Source organism: Mya arenaria, chromosome 15, assembly GCF_026914265.1.
Source record: "Mya arenaria isolate MELC-2E11 chromosome 15, ASM2691426v1".
NCBI classification, from domain to species: Eukaryota; Metazoa; Mollusca; class Bivalvia; order Myida; family Myidae; genus Mya; species Mya arenaria.
The window spans coordinates 33,638,535-33,653,062 of NC_069136.1; the positions used below are offsets into that span (position 1 = coordinate 33,638,535).

At 36.1% G+C, this 14,528-nt stretch overlaps 2 protein-coding genes across 2 annotated transcripts; one reads left to right on the forward strand and one right to left on the reverse strand.

The window, feature by feature from the left end:
- Positions 1-1,737: 1,737 nt before the first annotated feature.
- LOC128219294 (sodium-coupled monocarboxylate transporter 2-like) lies at positions 1,738-3,510 on the forward strand. Its single transcript, XM_052927105.1, has one exon. It carries the CDS (start codon positions 1,738-1,740, stop codon positions 3,508-3,510), a length of 1,773 nt encoding a protein of 590 aa, XP_052783065.1.
- A 2,057-nt stretch (positions 3,511-5,567) lies between these two features.
- On the reverse strand, positions 5,568-13,298 carry LOC128219295 (histidine-rich glycoprotein-like). The gene is made up of 3 exons (XM_052927106.1): positions 13,231-13,298; positions 10,544-10,613; positions 5,568-6,287 (listed from the first exon to the last, which is right to left on the reverse strand). The coding sequence occupies exons 1-3, from the start codon at positions 13,296-13,298 to the stop codon at positions 5,568-5,570; spliced, it is 858 nt and encodes a 285-aa protein (XP_052783066.1).
- Between the last annotated feature and the right edge of the window lie 1,230 nt (positions 13,299-14,528).

Sequence of the window (14,528 nt, forward strand, 5' to 3'; positions counted from 1 at the left end):
TAACATTTCAGCATAATCAGTTGTCTTTTATTGGCCCCGCTTTGACGATGGGGTTGTATATTAATAACATTTCAGCATAATCAGTTGTCTTTTATTGGCCCCGCTCTGACGATGGGGTTGTATATTAATAACATTTCAGCATAATCAGTTGTCTTTTATTGGCCCCGCTCTGACGATTGGGTTGTATATTAATAACATTTCAACATAATCATTGCCCCCGCTCTGACGATGGAGTTGTATATAAGTAACATTTCAGCATAATCAGTTGTCTTTTATTGGCCCCGCTCTGACGATGGAGTTGTATATTAATAACATTTCAGCATAATCAGTTGTCTTTTATTGCCCCCTCTCTGACGATGGAGTTGTATATTAATAACATTTCAGCATAATCAGTTGTCTTTTATTGGCCCCGCTCTGACGATGAGATTGTATATTAATAACATTTCAACATAATCATTGCCCCCGCTCTGACGATGGAGTTGTATATAAGTAACATTTCAACATAATCAGTTGTCTTTTATTGGCCCCGCTTTGACGATGGGGTTGTATATTAATAACATTTCAACATAATCAGGTGACTGTTATTGGCCCCGCTCTGACGATGGGGTTGTATATTAATAACATTTCAACATAATCAGTTCTCTTTTATTGGCCCCGCTTTGACGATGGGGTTGTATATTAATAACATTTCAACATAATCAGGTGACTGTTATTGGCCCCGCTGAGACGATTTGTACAAGGTTTAAACAAAGCATGATATTTTTTATTATTTATTTTTACACAATTGTATGTATATACCATCGAAAATAAATAATAGTTTATTTGCACAACAAAAAAGATAAATATGCTACTGTAACATCAAGACAATGTTATTCTCATGACGATTTAAGTATCGCAATTATAAATAGAATATTTAATTCAAATACCATTTTTATTGACCCAATCTTTTTTCATCAAAATTAGTCAAATTGGGAAAATGCATTTGTGTTAATATTAAATTTCGTTCGTGCTTTATCAAGGTTGTGTTTAGGTGTTTGCAAATAAAAGGTGAATTATTAGACAGCCATTTTCTTCCACTATGAAACCAGAAAACGGATCAAACTAAGCGATGTGGCGTTGTAAAGAGCTATACACTTTATCAAAAAGAATACTGATTCATTCTTAACTAAAACATCGTACCTGCAAAAAGTTATTCAAAAGCAATAAACAATATTACCCATCCACACGTTAATAATCAATTAGTTATATGCCATTATACATTTTCTTTATATACAAAATCTTTCCATCGTAGCTAGAAACTTTTATGTTACCTGGCAACAGGCAGTTTATTAAGCTAACTCATAATGCTCTTATCGCTTTTATGCAAAAATGAGTGTTATTTTTTATGTAGTTGAAGTACTCATGCAGATCAAAAGTTAAGTCAGTTCACCAAGGTTTCTTGCAAGCAGACGAATGTGTTGTTTTCCTCTTGCTTGAAACTTATAATAAGGATAATAAAACATGTGTTAAAGTTAAAAGGTGATGATGGAGACAGATACTAACCAATAAATTACATGCAACTATATACATACTCTTTATATACAAATAATTTTACAGAAACAGTTTATCCGTTTAAACACTCAACTCTAAAAGAAATACAGTGTAATTAAGCATTAAAGAATTTCGTTCTAAAGTGTATTTATTCTTGCTTGAAATTGAGAGGATTAAACTCGACGGTTTAATAGTGGGGAAGTAAAGATGGATCCAAACACTGCCTTTTCTGTTAAGGACTATGTTATATTTGTGGCAACAGTATTGTTTTCATTCCTGATTGGAGTATTCTTTGCGCTATGGGAGCGAAAAAAGAATCACAATAATCCGGAGGAGTACTTCTTAGCAGGCCGCAAATCCAAGCTCCTGCCGGTGACGTTGTCCTTCATCGTAACTTTCCAATCGTCCATCGTGATGTTGGGATTTCCAGCAGAGGTGTATCTCTATGGTGCTATCTACGTTTACTTCATGATTTCTATAATCATCTCTTTTACTTTCACCGCTTTCTTCATCGTTCCTGTCTTCTACCCTCTTAAGCTAACGACCGTGTACGAGTACCTAAATTTGCGATACGGCGATAACGTTCTACGCTACGTAACTATGGTAATGGGCATTTTCTACAATGTATTCTACATGAGTACCGTCACATATGGCACGTGTGTGGCCCTAGACGTTGTAATGGGCCTACCTTATTGGGCGACCATCGTCATTTATACATCCGTTACTACAATTTACACCTCCATCGGCGGAATAAAGGCAGTCATTTGGACTGACGTTTTCCAGTTTGTTATTATGACAACTGGCATATTGGCGGTCACCATTAAAGGTATCATTGAAGTTGGCGGTATATCGCAAGTGCACAAATACAGTGTGAGTCGTATGAATTTCAATCAATTCGGATTAGATCCACGAATACGTTACACATTCTGGAATTTGGGGGTAACATCTGTTCCTATGTGGTTGTATACAGGTTACATGCAACCGGCGATGCAAAGAGTATACTCAACGCCAGATGTAACGACAGCAAGAAATATGTACCTTGTTTCCGTCCCCGTATACATACTGATTTGTCTTGGAACAATATTTGAAGGAGTGGTCATATTTGCATACTATTCATCAAAAGGATGTGACATTTATAATAGTGGGATGATAGACAATATCAACCAGCTTGTACCGTACACGGTGTTGGAGTTTTTCGGAGAACTCCCAGGCCTACCAGGCCTTTTTATCGCCGCGTTATCCAGTGCCGCATTTAGCACACTGTCTTCGTGTCTCAGCTCCCTCTCTGCCATCGCGTATGAAGATATCTTAAAAGTCCGAAATCCGAACATCAGTTCTCAAGTTGCCACGTACATATCACGGCTCGTAACTATTTTGTTCGGACTTATAGCGCTAGCAGTGACGTTCCTGATATCAAATTTACCTGGCTCAGTGATCTCACTATTTTCAAGTTTCGTAGCCTGTATGGATGGCCCGACATGTGCAATATTTATGTTGTCTGCGTTTAGCCGAAGGGTGACGTCAAAGGGTGTGTTATTCGGAGCTATATGTGGGATGTCCATATCTCTATGGTTGAATCTTGGCAAGCTATTCTCTGATATTCCTGCAGATACACCTTTACCAGCAGGTCCAACAGACACTTGTCCGAGTACGTCCAATTTCAGTTCCCTGGCCTCCGTTATACCAAACGGGTATTCGACAACTACCTACTTGCTACTTAACGAAACATCGACGAAACACGCAACCAACAACCTTTCAGGGTTGCAGGAATTTTACCGTGTATCATATATGTACTATTCTTTTATAGGGTTTACTGTTTCTTTAGTTATTGGATTTTTAGCCAGTTTGTGTTGTGAAGCGCCAAAACGAGTGGACACCAGGTGTCTGTTTGAATTCCATAAACATGTTTTAGGCAAACAGTCAGACAAAGTGAACGAGAGAACAATTGCAAATGAAAATGAGGTGGAAGCGCTAGTGTAAAACAAATTTTGAATCTTGATTATTAACTCAATGTTTTGTACATGGAATCTATAACAGAGCAGATGCTTCAAGACATTGAACGTGTGTTGTTAAACGAAACGCAACAATCGTTTGCATTGGTAAAATGCTCCTATTTCTCGAACAACCTTAAGTCCCTTACTAAACGCATCAAGGTCTGCACACTGTTTTTGTTTTAGTATACATTTGTTAATTATTTTCTTTTAAAAACTTGTAAGATGTTAAACATTAATTATTTGAACGTAATGGATATTTGTTAAGATTTTTAGCTATTTGTTTAGTTTGTAAAATTAAGTTTGAGTAGTAAACCAATCTATTAGACACTTTAACATGTTATGCTTCATATATTTCTCAAAATTATGGCGATATGATTCACTACTAATTGTAACTATTAACATGAACTTAATCGACGAATCCATTTGATAGCAAATATATATTAAAAGAAATATAGTATATCAAGACATTGGCCTTACTAGGTCAAATTAAGTAATATTGACATGTTATTATCACATATTGAATAGCATGAATTAAAGATATTTTATGATAAAAGTTTTTTTTTTCAAAAATGCAGATTCAGAGGTTAAAATATAATGTCGCCATCATGTAGTAAGGCCGTTATATATTTTGATTTAAATAAGCTTAATACTTTCCAAAACAGGTGACGTTACGTCATTATAGCGTAGAAAATGGCCGCACTATATAGCGAGGTTTTATGTGTTGGGCGCTGTAAATTGGCACAAAAGTATTTATGATATAAAAGAGTGGTCATTCAAAAAGAAATTTGTTAAACTCATTTTCTAAAAATGCAAATAAAACTAACCAAAGCTCGTTTATTTAATCATTTTTAAATACCTCGTTAGATAAATGTCGTATTAAACGACCACTCATGTGAAATCGTCTTGATGTATTATACATAGAAGGTCATCTAGACTATATGTCAGTATCTTATTTTTGAACTACAAAATTGTACTAAAATACTCATTAACGTACCGTGTTAGCGTGTTTTAAAGAGCCATGCATGGGTCAAACAGCGGATAAACAGTTCGTATTGTAGATGATGTATTTAACGCCCTTTCAAGGAATGCAAAATATTGCAAATGGTTTAACGGCGAGTAAATATTTTTGAACAAGGTGATTTTCGTGGCGTTTTAATCCTTTTCGGCGCTTGTCTTAATTGTATACAAAAATCATTCTTTTGATTTGTTTTCAGTTATTCATGCTACCAAAATTGTTTCTCAAATTTTAAATAAAGATGTAGTAACTAGGTCCAAAAATTATTCATCTTTTATTCAAAGCTTTCAGTTACTTTTTCAAACACTGATTTGATTCGAATCGTATCCGATCTTGACGCAGTCAGAATATGCAAAGCATTTTTATTTTATTTATGAACCCCAATTGTTTCAATTGATGACGTTACAAAGTTTATCTATTTCATATGCGAGTACTTATTATTTGAAATAAGGTATATAATGTTCAATTAGATAACCTAATAGTTTGAATATGTTTCATCTTTATTCTATGCAATAATAGCAAGAGAAACAACTTTATTTGGTCTTGAACATCTTCGGATGCACTTTTATAAATGCGTTTATGTCCTTCCTGTTTCGAACAATGGAATATAATCGAAACGCCACGGCCCTTTTCCAGGAGTAGTTCGTAAAATTAACAATCAGTTTATTAATAAATTGCAGTAATTTAAAGTGTAGTTTGTTTTACTACATTCAAAGTGATTCGCAGTGAAATGTATTATTGCATAAATAATTAAGATTCCTAAGAGTACAGTCCTAAGGTTTAATTGCTAAAAAGAAATTACTACGCGATCTACTCAGAGCGTTATTAAATGTAAATTCTGACATTGTAAACCGTCCATACACATGTGAGGATGTTTTCGATGGAAAATGGCCGAGGTGTTCTGACTGAATGAAATTAACACATTTCGCGGGCCTCTGCAGATGTTCAAGTCATCAAAAAAGTAAATCACCCATATCGTGATGTAAGCGATACTAGAGAGGATTTGCTGTTAGGTTTGCTCTCTGTATTTAAACGTTGAAATTCTTTTCCGTGCAAAGTGGTGTGGTATGTTGTACTGTTGATTTGTGCGGTGTGGTGCGGTGCGGTGTGGTGTGGTGAAGTGTGGTGTGGTGTGGTGTGGTGTAGTGTTTTTGTGCAGTGTGGTGTGGTGTTTTTTGTGCAGTGTGGTGCGGTGCGGTTCGGTCTGGTGTGGAGTGGTGTGGTGTGGTACGGTGTGGTGCAGTTATGTGCGGTGTGGTGTGGTGTGATGTGGTGTGGTATAGTATATGCAGTGTAGTGTGATAATATGAGCTGTGGTGTAGTGTGGTGTGGTATGTTGTACTGTTGTTTTGTGCGGTGTGGTGCGGTGTGGTGTGGTGAAGTGTGATGTGGTGTGGTGTGGTGTGGTGAAGTGTTTTTGTGCAGTGTGGTGCGGTGTTTTTTGTGCAGTGTTGTGCGGTGCGGTTCGGTCTGGTGTGGAGTGGTGTGGTATGGTACGGTGTGGTGCGGTTATGTGCGGTGTGGTGTGGTGTGATGTGGTGTGGTATAGTGTATGCAGTGTGGTGTGATAATATGAACTGTGGTGTGGTGTGGTATGTTGTACTGTTGTTTGTGCGGTGTGGTGCAGTGCGGTGCGGTGTGGTGTGGTGAAGTGCGGTGTGGTGTGGTGCGGTGCGGTGTGGTGCGGTGCGGTGTGGTATGGTGTACTGTTGTTTTGTGCGGTGTAGTGAAAAGTTTCCGCTTAGTGTCTACGAGGTTCAACTCACAAAAATGTGACAAACTCAAACTTTTGTTTTGTTTTTATAATATGATTAGGAGCTATTAAACAACTGGGCTACACTTTCAAGACAAAAAAAATCAAATTGATATTAACGATTTGAACATATAAAATTAAATGTGGCTCATAAAAACCAATTATCAGAATTGAGTTAAAATAACACACACAATATATACTATAAAATTAAAGAAGAAAAAATTAAGAAGAAGAAACACACTAAATACAACCAGATGTTTGTTGGCGAAACTCAAGCTATGTGGAGCCCACCATTGTCACAATCATGAAAAAGTTCTAGGAAATATTGCTCTTTGACCTTAACTTGTAATTACTGGAGAGTCATGTTCAACAAGCTGGAAAAAACATAACTGACCATTGACCTTCAAGTTAATTCAAAGTTAATTCAAAGTCCAATGCATGTCTATGTTACATTCCATTCCGATAAAGCGAAAATGCTAGGGATTTTAGCCAATGAATTTGTGTGTGTTTTTTTCATTTGGCCTACAGATAGGGGGATCTTGCAGGCGACACATCGTTTTCTCATGGCAAACATAAGTGCCAGCTGATTAACAACCCGGAGAAGCCGAAATACAAGGGATTTTGACAATAGTCCCTTATGTGTTACCTTGACCTTTAACCTCAAGACATGGGTCCTGTAATCGACGCGCTATTTTCTCTTCGTGAACGTTCTAGTCAAATTATTTTAAAATCTCACAAATTCAAGGCCGTGTTACAGGCCAAAATCGGACCAATATTACTTACCAATGCCGGCACGTGCATACACCGAATTTCCGATGTTGTGACAACTATGGCGAGCTTACCGCAAACAGAAATTAACTGATTATATCGCAAAGTAAAACATTTTATTTCAAATAAGTAAATAGTTCAAGAATTTGAATGCGGTCACTTGACTTTGATCGTCATCACATGATATGCGTAACTACAGTTAATTATGTACAGCAAAGGGAAATAACCACGTTGTTGCTCATGCACTAAGATTCCGTGGATCACCTACTGACTACCGAATAATGACAAAAAAACACACTAGTAAAAGCGTATTTTTTATGAGTGAAGAAGTAACATACACATCTAATAATACAGCGTCCATTTCTAGCCAATGAAATTGCCGATAGGTAATCATTCATTACTAGGCTTGATCATTAACAATTTCATCTCTCACGGGTATTTAAAGGTTCGTCTTTTGCTACTTATCCGACGTGGCGGATCCGTGGTCAAGTGGTAACTCTTTTGACTATCAATCCAGGGATCGCAGGTTCGATCTCCCGTCGCATCACTAAAAAAAACTAATCGTCTTCCGGGAGGGACGTTAAATGGGGGTCTCGTGTGACAGTGCTATACACTGGTGCACGTTAAAGAACCAGGGTAGCTCTAACCAGGGTTACATTCTGTCTGTGCACATTGCTCCAAAAACCTAAAATGACTAACAATCTTAACGGAGCACTCGCCGAATGGGCAAGGCCCGAGTGCGAGTATAAATAAGCTTACACACCCACCCTACTTATCCGATACACACTCCCTGTGTCAGATTTTGCGTTGACAATGTATCAGCCAATGAGGTTGTGTTCGAAGTCAGTTAAATGAACTGGAGTAAAATCGTTATGAATAAGAAGGGCAATTTCTCTACGCTCACTCTGACCATTCTAAATTATAAAGATTTAAGTTTATGTCATCTAACTATATTTTTAACGCATTTTACTAGTTCGTTATAAAAGAAAACATTTTAAATAAATACCTACATTCAGTCAAATTAATAAATTTATCGAGACAATTTTAAACTCTATATATTACCGACATAATAGCTAGAATCATAAACTGGTTATAGTTACCTTATGCACCAGCCAATTTTAACCACGTCCCCCCCCCCCCCAGTCCGGGGTATACTGGTGAAAGCAGGGAAAATGGGTCGTGTTTTAACCTTCCAGGTACCCTCGCAGTGCCGGTGAATGCGGTGGTTTTGTCTTCGCGCCAAAAATATCGCGGTATAGGGCTAACCTGGGGTCCTTGTATGCGGGGGAATTTGGCGGGGATTTTACCAGCATTTCGTCTCCGCAGGGCGGCGATTTTCTCGGGCTTGGCTGGACTGAAAGTCACCGCTATTCTCCGGACCTTTTACAATTGACTGGTGCATTACTTGAATAATATAATCAAAGCGCTGAAAGCGCTGAGGAACGGTGGCCCCGAGAGAGTATACAATTTATTTCAATGATGACAGGAATTTCAGAAACAAATTGATAGGAACACACAGGGAGGTTGAAAGGTGGGGTTCATATGTTTTACAACAACGTACGAGTTGACAGGCTTCAATTGTATTAGGTGTGGTATATACATATAGAACTTACATACAGTGTAAGATAAAAGTAATGTATGTAGAATATTTTTTAACATTTTAAGGTTGGAACGTTTGTTATTTCGCAGTAGTTGAAAGGGAAATACAGATACACGAGTTGATATGAAATGTATGTATTGCATATTTTCATGCAGTAAGTATGCATAATATGGTCATTTTTTTAAACTAATCCAGGCATGTATGCTTAAAGATGTTAATATTGTTCCCAAGGGATAAGTTTCACAATGGAAATGAACATCATGTAAATGTTGAACAAGAACTGTCACAGAGACAGCGGGCTCGACTATACTGCCACTTTTCAGTGTAAGGATTGAAAAGTTTTGGCGAAACATGCATGGATCACTGTTAGATAAGATTTTAATGCAATTCATGTGGTGAGATATTAACATAAATGTGGTTACATGGAAAATTTCAACCAGAATGTTTTAGTCTAATAATAAAGGGCAATTCTTTGCAAACTGCAGTTATATATCTTGGTTATTCAATAACACCGAGTGGTTGAACACCATTCTATAAAGTCTCAATGTAATACATCGAGTAGTTGCTAAGAAATTTACCTATGTGTGCTACACGCAAAACCTTCACCAGAATTTCTATGTCAAATAATAAAGGGCAATTATTTGCATTAAATAAAACTAGAGTTATCTTACATGGGTAGGTTTGATTGTATGAGTCTGATTGCAATACATCAAGTAGTTGCTTTGATATTTATATATATATATGATGTGTGCTTGCTCACAAAACCTTAACCAGAATATCTAAGTCGAATAATAAAGGCCTATTATTTGCATTAAATGCAAAGTAGAGTTATCTAACTTGGTTAATTAAGTAGGTTGGATGGTTGAGTACCATTGTATCAAGTCTCAATGCAATACCTCAAGTAGTAAAACAGATATTCACCTATGTGTGGTTGCACGCAAAACATTAACCAAAATTTCTAAGTTGAATAATAAATGCCTATTATTTGCATTAAATGCAAAGTAGAGTTATCATACCTGGTTAATTAAGTAGGTTGGATGGTTCAGTACCATCGTATCAAGTCTCCGTGCAATACCTCGAGTAGTAACTGAGATATAAACCTATGAGTGCTTGCACGCAAAACCTTAACCAAGGTGTGACGCCGATGTCGACGCTTGGGTGAGTAGTATAGCTCTCGATATTCTTCGAATATTCATACTAAAAATTGATATGAAAATACCATCTGTATGCAGACAGAACATGGAAACAAACAACATAGCAAATGAAAAGTGTTTTATACAAACAAGTAGTACAATGTTTTATTTACATATCAAAATCAACCTAAAGTAGTAATACATTCAGTAAATGTCTGTGTTGGAAATATGTATGTGAGCAAACTATGCATGTTTCGATGAGGTTGGCAATAAATACATGTGTAACTGCACATCAAATATGTATTAACATTATCAACATATACACTGAAAGAACATGTACAATTATATGAATGAAACATTTATGTGTTATCAGTGTTTATGCACCATTTTCAATAAAAGTTTCAGTATAAAGCAACAACTGGTACAAAAATATGGTCATTGCAGCATTGCCATATTATGATAGATGGCACAGTGTAATTGCAAGCATGTTTAGTTGTGGAATACAAATGAGTAAGAGATGCTTATGAGTAAGACTGTTTGTCGTTATTCAGTAAAATAGACATCGAAATTGGCAGATGAAATAAACAGAGCATCCGAAAAGTTTATGGTCAGTTTGTGGTACATCTCAAATTCAAAACAAGTGACAGTTTGTGTGCTCCTCCTCATAATGATTTCCAAGGCAACAGGGCAATGGTCCATTTAGAACGTCTGAATGTTCTTCAGGATAGTGGCTTGAAGGCATGCTGTTACATCACAGCTGAGTACATCAAAGCTGAGTAAATCAATACCATGGTGGTGTTGACCTGAAGGCTTCAGTTTTCTGAAAGTACATGTACCACATACATAGTCATTAATATTCATTGCATGATAGAATAAGGAAGTGACTACAACACAATTGTTTGGAACTTTATAGAAACTTCTACTTTTATTTTATGTGTGCTGAAATTTCTAAGTAGTTGTCCATTTTATATAAACACACAAACAGGTCTAGATGAACAAGAGATGTCATTTGAAGGTGAAATGGTGGGAACTGATTCACTTCTGAAAAAGGCATGCATTTAAAGAAATTTCGGTAAGATGGAAAAAGAAATTGATTATGAACACACAAACAGGTCTAGATGAACAAGAGATGTCATTTGAAGGTGAAATGGTGGGAACTGATTCACTTCTGAAAAAGGCATGCATTTAAAGAAATTTCGGTAAGATGGAAAAAGAAATTGATAAAGTGAAAGAACAGATTTGCGGAATTGATTCCGTTGTGATGACAATGTGAGATGTACCTTGACCTTTGGGAAGGGATGTGGGCATTGCTCATGCTAAGTAGCCATTATGGGCCGAATGAAATTTGGATTTTTTAAAGACCCTAATTCCTGTACTTGACACATTCAGAGACAGGACAAATAGTAAATAAAACCTGACCTGTGGGTATCTGAATTACATGCAACATGTCAACTTTTAATGTTGATCAAAAATATACCAAACCCTAACAATACATATATGAGAAAGTTAAAGAGCGGACACAGCCACCTTGACTAAATGCATAGGACACAAAGACAATGATAGCCACTACATGCTCAATGAATGTTTATACATAAGAATTGCATAGGAGCTAACATAATTGCTTAGGACACATATGAAATGAAAGCCACTACATTCTCAATGAGCGTTATAGTGACGGAACTGCACCGGACACATAGGCAATGATAGCCACTTCATGCTCATAGGGCGTTAATATGACGAAATTGCGTAGTAGTTAACGGAATTGCGTATGAAACATAGGCAAGGATAGCAACTACACGTTTAATGAGCATTAAGGTGACGGAATTGCATAGGTGGTAATATAATTGCATACGACACGGTGTGAGACCACAGTTATTTTTACTTTTTGTTTCATATAGACACTAACCTGGCTTTTCACTTCAAAACAGACCCAATTGAAAAACAAGTAACTGGCTGCTGTTAAACAATCCAAGACACAAAACTTAATCACAAGGAAACATAGGGTTGATCAATGCGTTGTCTCACAAAATTGAGTAGTAATATATGACCCTGAGGTCAGGACAGAATAATGATTTTTCCATTTTTTAAACTGAAAACTATTAGTTTTTGCAATACAGTGTCCAATTATGTAAAGCTCTATGCAAAAAGGCCATCTGTTTCTTCTCTTTCATTCAACTTTAATGAAATATTGATACTTGAACACTTGAACACAAGCACTATTTTTTCTGTATTCACATCCAGATCTTGGACAATGGGGTGCAGATAACTGTGGTCTTGAGCCTATTTAAGCAACTCCTATATTCATCTTCAGGCTATATGCAATACATACTGAAAGTTTGGAAATGATATTTTAAACAATAAATGAATGATACAAGTATTAGCACCTGTGGTATAATAAAAACCAGAAACATCCAGTTCCCTCCAATGGTATAAAGCTGCAAACCTTTGAAGAGCCATTATTTCCTTATGCATTGGAATAATTTGACCAAGTAAAGTTTTCCTTGTAGCTTTCAATGGTGTTTATAGAACAGCACCACAAATGGCCTGCCTACTCTTTTAAGATTTTTTTCTAAGCAAAATAAGGTTTTTGTACTTTTTTTGCACTTAGTCTTTTATATACAAAGGTAACAGAACTGTTTAGTTTAACAAAAGAAATTTAGTGATCATGTGTTTATAGACAGTCTAAACACCAATATATGCCAAATTGTTTGCTTCCGGGACAAATGGTGCAACAACAGAAATGGCCGAACAGCACCAAAACTGAAATTTTCTAGACAACTTCTAGTGTTTTCATGTATGAGGTGGCTACATGATGTAGAAAATGCAGAGATAGCATTAATATGCCCATTTTATAAAAAAAAATACTTTAAGAATCTGTTTTGAAGGCTATATTTGGCATTAAATTCAGAGTACAGCACTTCCCCATTGTCTAGAAGTTGCTTATTTACACCTGATTTGCTATAAATCTCACTCTTTTGATCATTTACACACAAATAAGTACTACAGAGTTGACTGACATCTTCATTCTTCTGAAATATTGGATTCAGAGCTGCATCTCCTGGATTCAGATTGCAGGACTACCGCTGGGAGGAAAATTGCGCAGCTAGCTGGAGCTTATTGGTACATCATGATCTGCAAGCAAGACACAAAAGCAATATTTTACACTAATAAAACAATCTGCCACTACTGTTCAAGTTTGAAAAGGGCCTGTAAACACTCATTTGAGGCATACACAACCTTATATGTAGTCATAAATGTGATAAATATGCAGAAAAGCTCATGAATTGAAAGATTTTCAGGACAAATTTTATTAAATATGTAGTCTTTTGGACATTTTGCTATCAGTTTTTAACAATTCAAAGGTTAATCTCATCTTATTGAGTACCCAGATGCATTCTGAAAGCATTTAAACCAGACATGTTAGAATTTCTTCTTACTTGGAGACGATAATCCTTTCTCGGATCTCCTTGCTGAGAGCCGGTATGGAAAACCACACAAACCACATTTTTACCAGCACTGGTTCTTGTCCTTGAAAATTCCCCTGTGGCTACAGCAACCAGGCTGGCTATTGAAATAAACAATACATTAGAGTTTTAAGACATTTATAATATATTAAGGTTGTTGTTTTTTTAATGCATGAAGGGAAAAGGCTCTAATCTTTATGAAAGCGGCTCACTTTTTATTTCTTTTGCCTTGAGAAATGTCAAGTTTTTCACTGTATAAACTGATTGATATATATTATTATATATATGAATGATTGATAGAATGAATTAATGAATTAATGAAAGGTAGCATTATTTCTTTAAAATAGGGATCTCATTGTGTTGCTGTGATTGTTGAAGTAGATGTTTTCATGTCCATAAGCTGAAAATCATATGCACACTAAATAAAACATCAGTCTGCATCAAATGTTAAGTAAGTTTTGTTTAATTGCTTATAGAATTTTAAATTAATGTAATGTTTGCTTAAAAGAGCAAACAAAATGTTCGAATAGATGCACAATACGGACCAAAGACTAATACAAGTCAGCAGTTTCATTAGAAATTAATATTATTATCAAAGCCGCACCAGAAATGATTGACAAACAACATGAAAGAAATTCATTTAAGAATGGAACAAACAGTACCCAAACTTACTCACTTTATACTTCAGTTTGGATACAATTTTCCATTCTATGATCTTGAAGTACTAACAAATTACAGCATGTTGGCATACACAAATTACAGCTCCGTCGGGTTGGCATTTCGGCGGACGGGCTGTCTGGCTGATTCTCTACAGTTCCTCCCGGGTCTGTTTAAAATAATAAGAAAGGAAAATAAATAAATCAACAACATCTTATCAATCATACAATCATTGACGCCCTTATAGCCTATACAACATACTCAATTAACACATCTCTGGCATACCAGTTTAAATTGCTGGGTCCAACTTTTAAGTGTACCACCACGACCAAAAGTAGTCATTCTAAAATGCCGTCCAGGCTTTTTTTTAATGATGGTTAGCCTGGACGTCATTCATAACAAAATTCGTAAACATGTTAAAAATGCCGATCAGAATTTGGTCGCACATTTATTAAGAATTTTCCAATTTAGTCTATTTAAACAAAAAAAGAACACTGTACCTGTTAAAAGTAATCCTTTTTACATCAATTGCACTATATATTATAAAATAATCACGTTCCGAATTGTTAAAACAACATACATTTTCAAACACCATCAAAATTCACCAAACACCA

What these genes read in the sequence shown, in the direction of transcription:
- LOC128219294 (XM_052927105.1), top strand. Translation starts at nt 1,738, where the DNA reads ATGGATCCAAACACTGCCTTTTCTGTTAAGGACTATGTTATATTTGTG.
- LOC128219295 (XM_052927106.1), bottom strand. Translation starts at nt 13,298, where the DNA reads ATGTGGTTTGTGTGGTTTTCCATACCGGCTCTCAGCAAGGAGATCCGA. An exon ending in GAAAGGATTATCGTCTCCAA is followed by an intron (nt 10,614 to 13,230) that starts GTAAGAAGAAAT and finishes ATGTACTTTCAG; the next exon opens with AAAACTGAAGCCTTCAGGTC. An exon ending in TTGATGTACTCAGCTGTGAT is followed by an intron (nt 6,288 to 10,543) that starts GTAACAGCATGC and finishes TGAACCTCGTAG; the next exon opens with ACACTAAGCGGAAACTTTTC.